This window comes from Salvia hispanica, chromosome 1, assembly GCF_023119035.1.
Source record: "Salvia hispanica cultivar TCC Black 2014 chromosome 1, UniMelb_Shisp_WGS_1.0, whole genome shotgun sequence".
Classification (NCBI taxonomy): domain Eukaryota; kingdom Viridiplantae; phylum Streptophyta; class Magnoliopsida; order Lamiales; family Lamiaceae; genus Salvia; species Salvia hispanica.
Genome location: NC_062965.1, coordinates 18,559,120 through 18,572,188, shown reverse-complemented (window position 1 = coordinate 18,572,188; position 13,069 = coordinate 18,559,120). Strand labels below are relative to the sequence as shown.

Genomic DNA, 13,069 nt, shown 5'->3' with positions numbered 1-13,069 from the left:
TTATAGATAATTATATTTAATTATTATAATAATATATTACTATAATAGTAAAAATCAGTAGTAATTAATAAATAATAACTATTATTTTATATTAAATTAATAACTAATCAATATAGTCTTAAACAAAATTTAAAATTGTTAATTGTATTCATAATGATAAAGAGTTGAATTTTTTAGTTAGGTGTTTCGACCCCAAAATAAGTATAAATAATTTAATTAAAAATGCTCAATTAATTTAATTATTTTAAATAATTAATTTAATTAGTCGTTTTGTTATTGATTTATCTTATGAATGCAATTAGATATATGTATAAAACACTAAAAAGAAAAAAGAAAAAAAAGAGAAAAGAAAAAAGAGGAAACATAAACTAAGAAGAAAAAAAGAAGAAGAAAGGAAGATAAAATACTAAAAAGAAAGAAGACAATGATGAAAAAAGAAAGAAGAATAAACTAAGGAAGAAAAAGAGAAAGAAGAAAGGAAGAAAAAAAATCACAAATTCGGTTCTATTTAATTGAAATTTCCAAAAATATACTCCATAACAAAAAAATCACATATTTGGTACCTAGGGTTATTTTTGTCATGAGGTACCAAAAACGATACTCCCTCCGTCCCAAGATAAGTGACTCAAATTCCTTTTTGAGACGTCCCAAGATAAGTGACCTATTTCCTTTTTTGGTATTCTCTCTCTTACTTTTTCTCTCTACTTTATTAACTCTCTTACTTTATTCACTTTTCATTTTACTAACAAAACCTCATTTCCTTAAATCCCGTGTCGAAAATTTTGTGGTCACTTATCTTGGGACGGAGGGAGTATAAAATAAAGATCACGTATCATTTTATGTGTGAAAGTGAAAGATCAAGTATCGTTTATGTAGTTCACTCTAACAAAAATTATACTCCATTAATCCATAATTAAATGTCACATGGCGTGAGTTTTAAGAATTTATTTGATTTTATAAAATAAAGTAGAAAAAATTAGTGAGATGTGGATTCTACTTTTATGGAGCATATTGGTTTTATTACTGTAAAATATGAGTGGAATTAGTTTGTAAAATGTATTTATGTATGGTCCTATTTACTAAATATAGTAAAAATGAAATGAAACATTTATAGGCTAACAAACGAAAAATAAAAAATGAAATATTTTAATAGCAATCTGAGAGTGTATAAACCTAGAACCATATTCCACTAATTTTTTTTCACCAATTTTTACCTTATCCGAGTCCACTCATTTTAATTAATTGTTGAGTAAGGGAGTAATTTAAACAATGAATAATGTGCACGGTGTAAAGTTACAAATCAATAACGTATTAATGGAGTTCCTTTTTTTTTTTTTTTTTAATTATCTGAACCAACCAATTCTTGTTTTTTTAATTGTAATTTGTGATTATTATTTGATCTAAAACTACTTCAAATTTATTTGATCTAAGCCTACTCGTTTGCGTACTTTCAAACCCTTTCATACAATTTTTTCCTAACAATAATTACCCTTTATTTATTTATTTATTAAAACAATCCTTTTATAAAATACGATTACTTTTTTTCCTAACAATAATTACCCTTTCATACAATTTTTTAAATTACAAAACCAATTATTTTCAATTATAGGGTATACAAATGCGCTCACACTTTTTAATCTAAAATTTTTGTTACTTTTAACAAAACAAAACAAAATTAAATAAAAAAATATAAATAGTGTAAAACCCCAGAACACTTCTTCTTCTTCGCCAAAAGGCCCAAAACCCAGAATTTCATTCCACTGCAAATTCTCCAATTCCTGCTATATTTCCTCAATGATTTCGCTCAAAATCATCCGCACTCTTCATGTCACAAATCATACTCTCACCTTCATTTCATCCAATCCTTCCAAATTTACTCATTTCTCTTCAATTCCCCACCGCCCATTCTCGCGTTCGGCTCAATCCGCACAAACCGCCGATGAACAGACTCGCAGTTTCGCTCAACCCTTGAGCGGTTTCTTCAGAAAAGTCCTCTTCGGCAATGAAAGTGCCGACATCAATCGCGCTGCCGCCGAAAATGCGGAGTCGGGGGAGACAATTGTGGCGGAAAAGCTGCGAAAGCTGGAGGAAGAAATTAGGGATTTGAACGAGAAAAAGTGCGGGACGGCGGAGAATCTCGAAATTGTTAATGAAGAGAAGGAAAAGGGGCGGAAATCTGATTCTGCAATCGCGCCGAAGACGAAGAAGCTCAGGTTATCGGCATTGTTTAAGAAATCGAAAAAGAGGTCGAACTCGAAATCAGTGGCGGATTCGAGATCAGAATTGAAATTCGTGGTGGATTCGAAACCGAAATTGAAACCGAAACCGGTTGAGCGAACTGCGTTTGGGATGGAGGATCCAATGGTTCACAGAGAGCTCTCTCCTGATATGAGATTGTTTGCTGAGCATTTGTATGCGAAAGGATACTTGAAGGATGCAAATTTCATGAACCGAGATAGGTTTGATCCGATGGATTTCGAGGTCAGTTACGCCCGGGAGTTTCTGAAGTTTGCTGCTGTGAAGTTTGGGGAAGATCATCAGTATATTTCAAGGTATGTAATTAGTTCAAATCTTGAGCTTCATATAAAGCTACTCTGTTTGATCTGATGAATTCATGAGTTAGTTCAGTTCAGCTTAGTATCAATTGAAAATGCTGGTAAATGGAGTAATTGAAATGGTGTGAGATTGAGCAATGGAATTTTTTTGTAAATGGAATTAAAGATTGGATATTGATGATGATGATGATGATGATGATGATGATGTTGGTTCTCTTATTTGGTGCATCCAGTAATCTTGAGGTTATCAAGTTCGATTTTTGTGTTGTTTTTCTGAATTTCAGGGATATTACGATGCCTTAATGCTCTTCTAAGGTTTTGACGATGTAGTCGGTCTTTTAAGAAACTAAAGATTATGCTTTTGATTACCTTAAGTTGGAATACACTACAAGAGGTATCAAGATTTTCAGTGTTGATGTGAAGGATCTGTGGTTATATGTCATATTTAGTGAAATTTGATGTTATGATTTAGTTGTATGGTGCCAAAGTTTAAGATGCAGTGTTTACTTTTGATCGTATCACTTGCACGCAGAGTAAAAGAGAACCTAAAGAAAATTAGTTTATGTATCTTAAGTGCTGCGATTGGTTGTATGTATTTGCAATTTCGAAGAAGCGAGAGAGATTGATGAACATTTAAATCAACGACTAAAGAAAGTTGCTACTTGGATTTATATCGACTGGTGATCGAGTCCTGACGTGAAAATCTTCAATCATGATTGTCTTAATGCCTCCTTCTCTGAAGAAAATCTCCTTATGTGACTGTTCTACATTATTTGAGCAACTCATTTGAAGCAGTGGATCTGTTTAAACTCATATTTTCTGTCAGAAATCTTATGTCCTTGTTAATTACTGTCACAGATGGTTGTCTGCTGGGGATTTAAAAAAGGTAGCCCTTTTTGGGTGTCCGTCTATCGGGCAGAAGACTGTTTATGATGCTAAACATATTCGCGCTTTCTTCAAAATTGACGAACCCAAGGCAAGTTTCTATGCTATAGCATGCTTAACTTAACTGCTCTTGAACTTTGTTAATTCTGTTAGTTTTTCTTCCTCGTTCTGCCTTTAGGTTTGCCAAGCATGCACGCTGAAAGAGTCGTGCAAGCATTCAAATAAGAGTAATAAGAAACATTCGACCAAGTTATGTTTGGATAGTGTGATGAAGGTCCTCGTCATGTATGCCATGGAATCTGTCCCCCAGAAGTTGATCGTGCCCGAAGATGTCAGGAATTCTGTTAGTCGGTTACTAAAGGAGATAACGAGTCTTTCTCAAGAAAAGCCCTGAGGCTTCCCCGACCATTCGTGCACTGGCATATCAGATAAGTCCAGTTTGATTATATTGCTCCCTTTTTTTGCATGCTGACCGAATAGGAAGTGTAGGATGTTGCACACTACGAATTAGTAGTAGATGCAGTCGGTCACTACACAACGTGACGTTTTCTATAAATGCCGGGTTTCTAAGATATTTGGTGCGAAGGAAACGCAATGGTTGCTATATGTTGAGAGGCCTCATTCTTGTGAGCTCCTTGTGTTTAGATTTTATAGGATTCTTCTTCAACATGCTTATTCAATCTGCAGCTCCACTTTCTTGAAATTGTCTTGTTTCTGTCATGTAAGATAATTAGGTTTTTAGATTTTATTTATCTTAGTATTGGAAGATACATGTGACACTGGATTACCTTCATGTTCACTCCTATGTAGTTGATTGATTGGGATTTGAATAAATATTTATTAAAGTATATGACATTTTTGATAAACCAGGTTTGGAAGGTTTTGGTAGATTTAGATTAATATAAAATCTTTCTAACATCACAAATATAAATTTGAATTTAATGTTTCTAAGAATGCGTTTTCAAGATATCAACAAGTTTGGACAAACAAACCATCCAAGTATTCCCCACTTTCCTCTTTACTAATAGAATGGGACACTGAGCTACCAAACCATGGTCCATCCATTAACAACCCACTTCCCCCGAACGCCTCCTCGTCCGCCCCATCGCACTTGACAGCTGGCGCTTGAACCGGGATTGCACCTTGCAGCATCCCCACCACCGAGCTCATGGAGGGCCTCAGAGTCGGGGAGGGGCTAGCGCACAGCAGCGCCAAGTTCAGCATCTCCATCGCCTCTTCCTCCGAGTACCCCGACCCAAGCCTCGGGTCCACGAGCTCCAACAGACTCCCTCGTTCTTGCAGCACGTACGCCTTCACATTTCAAGAATGTCATCAAATGTAGACAACTACATGAAAAGAAGAAGCTTGCTTACCCAATCAAGAAGGTACAAATACTCCTCTTCTGGCCTAAAACAAGTGTTGCTCTTCCCACTTACGATCTCCAGCGCCACGATCCCGAAGCTGTACACGTCCGCCTTGTCCGTCAGGTAGCCCCTCATCGCGTACTCGGGTGCCATGTATCCTCTGCAAACGTATTTCATATTTTCATCCACATTGAACTCATTCTTGGCAACATGATTAGCTAGAAAGATAGCTTACACGGTTCCAGCAACGCGCGTGCTGATATGCGTGTTCCCCTCCTCACCAAGCTTCGCCAAACCAAAGTCGGATATCTTGGCATTCAGATCTTTATCTAGAAGAACATTAGTTGCCTTTATGTCCCTGTGGATGATCTTCAGTCTCGACTCTTCGTGGAGATACGCAAGCCCCCTTGCAATCCCTAGACATATCCTTTTCCTAGTCGACCACCCGAGGTCCAGCCTCTGTTCCGGACAACCTTAAACGAACAACCATAGAGTCACACCACCACCAACAACGATATCCACCCGGGAAACACATACTTACCAAAAAGTGCCCGGCCGAGACAGTTGTTCTTGAGGTATTCATAGATCAATATCAGCTGGTTCGCTTCGATGCAGCATCCAAAGAGCCTGACAAGGTTAGGATGTTGCAAGGCCGATATCATGCCCATTTCATTTAGGAATTCACGGTTTCCTTGCTTTGACCTGGACGAGAGCTGCTTAACCGCGATGGCTGTGCCATTCGACAGGGTACCCTGAGAAGGAAGCGCTCTTTGTTATCCCTCACTGTCGTCACAAGGAAAGAACAAAAGGCTTACGTACGTATTTACTTACCTTATACACAGGCCCGAATCCCCCTTCGCCTATCTTGTTAGCGTTATCAAAGTTGTTTGTAGCTTCTTTGATCTCTTTTAAAGTGAAGTAGCCATCGAGTCCTCGGAGTTCTGCATCAAGTAACTAATGATGAACTTGCAAACGCGGGTAAGCGAGAGACTGCAGTTTTATTACCTTTATCTTCGCCTCCTTTTCCTCCGACAACACACAAAATCAACAGCACGGCCGCAGCAGAAGAGAGGACGATTCCAGTAATGGCTGTGGCAGTTACTCCGGTGCTAACATCAAAATCTGCAAGGAACGAAAAGCCAGTCTCGTGATTATGCAGAGACGAAATGTGGACCGGGAAGGGTCTGGATTACGTACTAGGCGTCACAGCGATAGCAGATATCAACGGTCCATATACGCCTCTGTCAGGAATGGCGGTCGTCCCTTTTCCTCGCCAGTACAAGTGGATCTCCAACGTGCCACCGTTAACGAAGACATCAAAGTCTCTATATATACCTTTCCTAACACCCTTAGCTTCCTCTGCTATGTTGAAGTCCGTCAAAACCACGCGCCCCTGCAATGGAAAGTCGGTATAATTGGAAACGAAGCCAAGAATTCGAGAAAAGCAGGACACGCCTTACTTGTATCGCCACATCAAAAATCCTTCTCCCGTTGCTGCAAAACTTGGAGTCATCGGAGAAAATTATTTCAGCGAAATGGAGGCGTACTCTATACATTCCTTTGCGCAAGCAAAGGCCGTAGTACTTAAGTGAAGAAGGCGAAAGACGAGCTGTTTCATAAATTGATGCGTTCTGCGAAAACATTGGAGTGTTGTTTTCCGCAATGAATCTCCCCCTGTCGTTTCCTAAGTAAATGCCAGTGCTGCTGTATGCCCATTTATCAGTGGATTCAAAGTGCGATGGACCTGCATCGATTGCGTTCTCTTCGTATTCATTTCCTTCGAAGTTAACCTTTACTCCTCCGCAGTTTATGAATACCGAGGTGTCTGGAAATACAGCGAAAATGAGTAGTCGAACATGGAGCCTAACTTAAGTAGTTACATGAGCAGAAGGACTTACAGCCGGGGTTACTCGCACAATGAAGGTCTCGTTTCAAACACCATAACGTTCTGTAAAAATGGTTCATTTTCGCGTTAAAAACAAGAGAACTGCCACAGGCAATAGGGAATCAAGAGGAACTCACGATTTGCTCGATGTATTTGAATGGCTTGCAACTAAATTTCTGCAGACACTCAAGGTATGTTAGTACCTACTGTTAAAATGTTCGAATCAGTTATAGAAACGAGAACGTACACAGTGGAAAACTGTCGGCAGCTTCTCACAGAAGGCGTTGTGAAGCTGTTGTACGATACATCCCTGCAGTTCGTTTGCTCGTTTGTTAGTTAGTTATAAATTTCCGTTACTCTCGATTTTGATATAAGTCTCACATATTTTGTCGGCTATTCATGATCCAAGCAGGTATCTCTCCCGTCAGCAAGTTGTTAGACAAAAACCTGTAAACGAACATAAAACATCGTTAAGACAGAAAAAACAGATAGGAAATCGTACTAATATACGTACATGAATCTCAGTTTTGCTAACTCTCCAAGCCTGCCTGGGATTTCTCCATTCAACATGTTGAAACTGAGGTCACTGTCAAATATAATTGGATTTTTATCAACATTTTTCTGAAAATCGGACACGAAATGATCTGATAAGTACTTCTGATGTGAGAAGAAAACAAACTTACAGAGTGTCTAGTTGAGTCATGTCTCCTAAGTACTCAGGAATCGTGTCGTTGATCGAGCAATTTCTTAAAATCCTGCATCACGTCGACGTGAGCATCACTACCGCTGAGAAAAACTTAATCAGTAGAAAAATATGTACTCACAAATAAGCCATGGCTCTCATCCGCTGCAAATTGGGGAAACTCATGGCTGTTCCCTCAAGATCGGATATCCTCCTGACGATAAACGATTGTTACAATAAAGGAATCAAGAGCAAACAGATAAAAGAACTTACAGATCTGTCAAGTTTTCCAAACACGATATTGCTGCAGGAATAGGACCCTCCATCGATGTCCCTTGCAAGTCTCTGCAACGATGAATCATACCTAAATAGTAAATACCATAAAGGTCCGAGTGAAGATTGGTCGAAAGAACCAGACTCACAATCTCGTAAGTTGGCTCCACTTTCCAATGAAATCGGGTATTTTCCCCGACATTCTGCTCCCGTCTATCCTACTGCGAAGAAAACATCTTGCAGTTTAATCTTAGTACAATGTCAAAGTTCAGTCTGCAAAGAAAGTGGGCTTTTTCGTGTTTTGGCTTATTCTTATATAACTTACAAATCTGTCAAGTTCCTTAGATTGCCAAATGTCACCGGTATAGTTCCACTGAAGTTGTTCGCAGAAAGCATGCTGCGAAAATCAAGAGACGAAGACAGATATGATCAGTACTTTGCTACTAGAATGGTTTTGGATGCTTCATAAATTATGATCAGAATTCTTACAGCCTCTTCAGGTTCCTCAAACTTCCAAGATTCTCCGGTAGATTCCCTTCGAGCAGATTATCTTCCAAGATCCTAGATTTCAGACAATGACAGATACTTGAATCTGAAACATTCTTACACATAAAGTAACTTGCATTTTCACTTACAGTTCTTTGAGAGTGGTAATGTTTCCGATTTCAGCCGGGATTTCACCACTAATATGGTTTCCAAGAAGGGACCTGTGATGAAAAAACTCGGTATCCAGGCTATGGCCGTGGCTGGCAGAATTTCTCGAGGTAGGAAAAGAGGGATAAAAACTTACAACGTTGCAAGTCGAAGCCGGCCAAATATTTTGGGAATCGATCCATATAGGTAGTTTAGAGTGAGATCTCTGTAGTAGAATAGTACTATAAAGATCGAATTTGAATGCATACACGATGACCAAGTACATCAAATGTCGAAAATTCAGTAAAGATGTCTCACAGCTCTTGCAGATGAGGGAGTTTCACAAACTTCTCGGGCAAAGTTCCTGTCAAGTTGAGACCCCTCAACTGCCTGCATACGTGAAACGAGAAACTATGATCAAATGAGGCAGAGCCATCTAACATAACAGCTAGCAATTTGGACAATTTGGCATTAAGTAACGAGAGAATGGACTCGATCCGTTGCATGTTTCACTGTACGAATCAATGTACGTTCAATCAGATGTCTCAATACACGGGAGATTCGTTCTAGAAAGCATATCAAGACATGGCTAAACCTCCACATATATGAATTTTTCGATTTTGTATTATATTGCATTATAACTTTTTACAACATATATACAAGTAATGAGCATATAAGATAGCAAGAACATACATGTGAGTAACGTGGCATACGGTGCTATTGTTAAACGAACAGTCGCACACCACACTGCTGTACACATTCCTAACCCCTTCAGTGAAGTTAAATCCACCATGGCAAGAGCTTTGATTTACGTAGTCCCAATAAGTGTTTTGTAGCTTTGAGGATATTGTCTGAAGAACATCAACTGCACCAAGAACTAGCATAGATTAGAATCCAATTTGAGAAAAAAATGTTATGCATTAAAAAATCAAATTTTATAGTATTTTGTAAACAAGAGGATTTTGCCTTCATCTTGAGGCAGAAGTTGGGACTCAGAAATCAGAACTAGAGTTGCAAGAACGAGAATAATTTTCTCCATAGACTCCTCAAGAAAAGAGGTGGCATAGAAAAGAAAAAATCGAAAATCTCTGTTATGGTGTCTCAATTTCAACTTTTGTACTACTAGTTTTTAAGTAATTTTTCTTTAATTTTAATTTGTCATGTTTTAGCAGTATGATTTTTTATATGTTGGTTTGAATTAGTATTTGATTATTAGGATTACTTAATCCAGCTACATAATCTTATCAGTAAAAGTCAAATTTCAGTGATAACTATAGGACTCATAATGTTTTTTTTTGGTTGAAATCCACTTAATTTTGAATAAATTATGGATGTTGTTTCTATTTAGTGGCATTTCGTATTTACGAAATCAGTAATAAACTATTGGTAAAATGGGAGATTTTGTGGCTAGAAATCCAGTTTAGTTGAATAAATGTTCTTAGTTAATGATTAAAATTAGTTGAAAGTTTTGAGAAATGAATACTAGCTAGTATATTCTCTATCATATGTTTGGAAAACATTAATTAAAAATCATTGTGATTTTTGTTTCAATTTTGTTTCTATCACGTATTAGTAAGATGACAAAAATAAATAAATAAATAAAATATGGTTGAGGCATTTGTGGAAAATATTTCATAACCTTTCGAAATATAATATTTTGACCATGAAAATGCAAAGAAATCAACACGAAAAATAAACCTCCCATAAAGTTTATAGCCCATATTTCCTTATAAGATGGGCATTAAATTTTATTCCCTTAATATGTTTCTTACTAATGTTAATATTCATTAATAGAGTAATATTTCGAATTATTTTGGAAGATTTTATTTAGTTCTTTTTTCTTCCTTTTATCGATGGGAAATTTATGTAGCTTTAAATCTTAAAGTAAATTCGAGATATTAAAATTCAAAAATGGATGTTTATGGGTTTGGAGAGAGAGTGGTGGGATTTATTCGTTTTAAACCAATAGACCTTATTATTTACATAAATATTAAAATTAATACTCCCTCCGTCCAAAAAAATAGGGCAATTGAAGTATGACACGAGTTTTAATGTAGAATTGGTAAAGTAAGAGAAAATGAAAAAAAGTAAGAGAGAAGGAGAAAAAGTAAGTGAAAAGTAGTATTAGTGGAATGATGTGTAGGGTTATTATTTGTTGAAAACTTTCCATAAATGAATGTGCTCTATTTTTTGTGGACAACCAAAAATGATAAATATGTCTTATTTTTTATGGACGGAGAGAGTATGGTTTAATCAAAATTGATGCTAGTTGTACTCTCTATATAAATACAAATTTATATTTTCCAATATATTATTTGGATAAATTAAGGACAAGTGCCCATTTTACTCATCTAAATCCAATCTATCATAAACATCAAATTGAACAATCAAGAGTTTTACAATTAAAATCAAATAATTGAGCAAGTGGAAGAATTTAATTGCATAGGTGAGTTTGCCAACAGGTAGTCAAACATGTAACATGTATTCGATTAAAATACTTTTGATATAATAGTGCACTTTATTCAATCAGTCTGCTGTAGCCTGTATGTGCAAGATGTTAATGATTATTTATATATGCTATAATATAAAAATAATAACGAATTCAGGAAACAGATATATATGCTATAATATAAAAATAATAATGAATTCAGGAAACAGAACTTGTAGAATCCAGCATAGTAAAAAGACAATGGTGAATGTGGTGACTTTGGCCACTAGAGCAGGAGCGAACGCAAAAAAATATTATTGTAAGGACTATATGTTCAAATTTTGGATGATACAATAATTTTCTTATATTTTATCATTTTGGTAGGGACTTTTACACATTATAACACACAAAATAATAACAAAAATTATAAAATTATACAACTAAAAAAAATAAAAAAAATAATTTGGGAAGGGATAAGCCCTCCCTCGTGCCTATGTGTTCCGCCAATGCACTAGAGTCTGATCAGACAACGATTAGTGTAGTTTTCTTATATCACTGATCGACAAACTTGGATTAATTAACTCTCAAATACACCTATATATGTCTCAGTATAGAAATGTACTCTCTCTATCCACGAAATTACAAAAACTAGAACACATTGTGAATGACAGATGTTTTGTTGTGAAATTGGTAAAGTAAGAGAGAAGGGAAAAAAGTAAGAGAGAAGTAGTGTTAGTGGAATATGAGATCCATATTATTAGTAAGATAGAAGAGAAAAAAGTAAGAGAAGGAATTAAAAAAGTAAGAGAGAAGTAGTGTTAGTAGAATGTGAGGTAGAGAGAAGTTGTTGAAAACTTTCCTTTTTTAAATGTGCTCTATTTTTCGTGGACAACTAAAAATGACAAATGTGCTCTATTTTTCGTGGACAACCAAAAATGACGGAGAGAGTAATATTTTAAATAAAATCACTTAATGGTAAAAAGAAGTCTATGTCAACTTTTTTTCATCGAAATTTCCAAACATTGGAAAGCCAATCTTTCAAACATATTCATATATGAAAACTAAATCTATCTTTTTTCTAGTTTACTCGAATTCTACTTAAAGGTGCGATTTCATGCATGCACACTAACACTGTTTACACTATTGCCTTTTTGCATTTTATTTAAATAATTATGTATAAGACCAAATTTCACACGCAAAAAATAATTAATGAAATTCAAAACTTCTATTTCTACATAAGTTGGTTCTGAAGTCAGGGAAATTTCACTAGAGATATAGAATTGACTAGCTGAGAAGCATATTACTGAGTTACAGATGAGATTTTTTTTATATTATTGAGATTTTCTTCCTAAATTTAAAGTCTCAAGTCTCAACACATGTAAAAAGTAAGATGAGATTTTCTTCTTAAAATTATTGTCTGAACACATGTAAAAAAGATTAGACAAAGAGTTTGGAATCTTGAAACTAAGTCAAGTCAATGTTATTTCCTTTTCTTTCAAGTCAACGTTTGTGTTCGAATATTTTAATGTGGCCCTAACTGGCTAAAATTTGAATAATATGATAAAAAAATTGTAATCATGTGAGAGTAAACAAGTTGACAAGAATTTGCTGTAGTTCAGTATCTACATTATATAGATGTGGATGGTTAAACTTAAATCGAAAGAGAATCACAAAAAATAGACTGAATTGGAATTAGCTTCGCAGTTCAGACTACTCGATTCACATTTCACTGTTTTAGAATCAGACAATTAAACAGTGATTTCCATTTAAAATGGAGAAAAACCAATAGCGATGCGCAGACTTAAATGCCAAAACTTCCAAAACTTATGTTGGGTGATTTTGATTTAATTATGTTGATATTGAGTCTTGTAATTTACGACCAAGCGTGTATCAGTGTATGGTTACTAAATCGAACCCGACCATCTATTCTTGTTTAGAATCAGAACCATCATAAGTTGACTGAATTAGAATCAGATTCGCGGTTATGATAGATTGATTTTCATTTCACCCGATTCAGAACCGAACAATTAACAAGGCAATTTTAATTTAAAATAAAAGAAAACCGGCACTATTCTTAAAGCTAACTTTTTGTTACCGTACATCGCCCATGGTACCGTTTGCTTCCGTCATTATCCAAATTCACAAATCTATAATTAAAATTATTATTTATTTGTCGTATTATTATTTTTCTTGATATTTGAGATCAAAGAAATAAACAACTACGTGGTAGCTACCAACTCGTTTGACAAATTTAATACCCCATCATTTTTCGCAATATTAATTCATTTTTCCTTATAGTAAACGCGTATATATAATTATAAATACACTTAAATATAGCAACTGGCCAACTAGACTTCTTCTCTC

General features: G+C 35.6%; 2 protein-coding genes across 2 annotated transcripts; one reads left to right on the top strand and one right to left on the bottom strand.

Annotated features, from left to right (window-relative positions):
• The first annotated feature begins 1,740 nt into the window (after positions 1-1,740).
• On the top strand, positions 1,741-4,288 carry LOC125201668. Its single transcript, XM_048099880.1, has 3 exons — positions 1,741-2,552; positions 3,414-3,531; positions 3,619-4,288. Exons 1-3 carry the CDS (start codon positions 1,795-1,797, stop codon positions 3,832-3,834), a joined length of 1,092 nt encoding a protein of 363 aa, XP_047955837.1. The 5' UTR covers positions 1,741-1,794; the 3' UTR covers positions 3,835-4,288.
• A 121-nt stretch (positions 4,289-4,409) lies between these two features.
• Positions 4,410-9,316, bottom strand: LOC125189074 (probable LRR receptor-like serine/threonine-protein kinase At1g53440). Its single transcript, XM_048086268.1, has 24 exons — positions 9,244-9,316; positions 8,971-9,142; positions 8,596-8,667; positions 8,435-8,503; positions 8,280-8,351; positions 8,134-8,205; positions 7,970-8,041; positions 7,794-7,865; positions 7,645-7,716; positions 7,514-7,585; positions 7,373-7,444; positions 7,204-7,275; positions 7,071-7,136; positions 6,937-6,999; positions 6,827-6,865; positions 6,703-6,752; positions 6,265-6,629; positions 6,002-6,197; positions 5,810-5,926; positions 5,636-5,745; positions 5,346-5,556; positions 5,040-5,277; positions 4,814-4,964; positions 4,410-4,751 (listed from the first exon to the last, which is right to left on the bottom strand). Exons 1-24 carry the CDS (start codon positions 9,314-9,316, stop codon positions 4,410-4,412), a joined length of 2,910 nt encoding a protein of 969 aa, XP_047942225.1.
• Positions 9,317-13,069: the final 3,753 nt, after the last annotated feature.

What these genes read in the sequence shown, in the direction of transcription:
- LOC125201668 (XM_048099880.1), top strand. Translation starts at nt 1,795, where the DNA reads ATGATTTCGCTCAAAATCATCCGCACTCTTCATGTCACAAATCATACT. An exon ending in GATCATCAGTATATTTCAAG is followed by an intron (nt 2,553 to 3,413) that starts GTATGTAATTAG and finishes TTACTGTCACAG; the next exon opens with ATGGTTGTCTGCTGGGGATT. An exon ending in TCAAAATTGACGAACCCAAG is followed by an intron (nt 3,532 to 3,618) that starts GCAAGTTTCTAT and finishes TTCTGCCTTTAG; the next exon opens with GTTTGCCAAGCATGCACGCT.
- LOC125189074 (XM_048086268.1), bottom strand. Translation starts at nt 9,316, where the DNA reads ATGGAGAAAATTATTCTCGTTCTTGCAACTCTAGTTCTGATTTCTGAG. An exon ending in TGCTATCGCTGTGACGCCTA is followed by an intron (nt 5,927 to 6,001) that starts GTACGTAATCCA and finishes CGTTCCTTGCAG; the next exon opens with ATTTTGATGTTAGCACCGGA. An exon ending in ACGCGCGTTGCTGGAACCGT is followed by an intron (nt 4,965 to 5,039) that starts GTAAGCTATCTT and finishes ATACGTTTGCAG; the next exon opens with AGGATACATGGCACCCGAGT.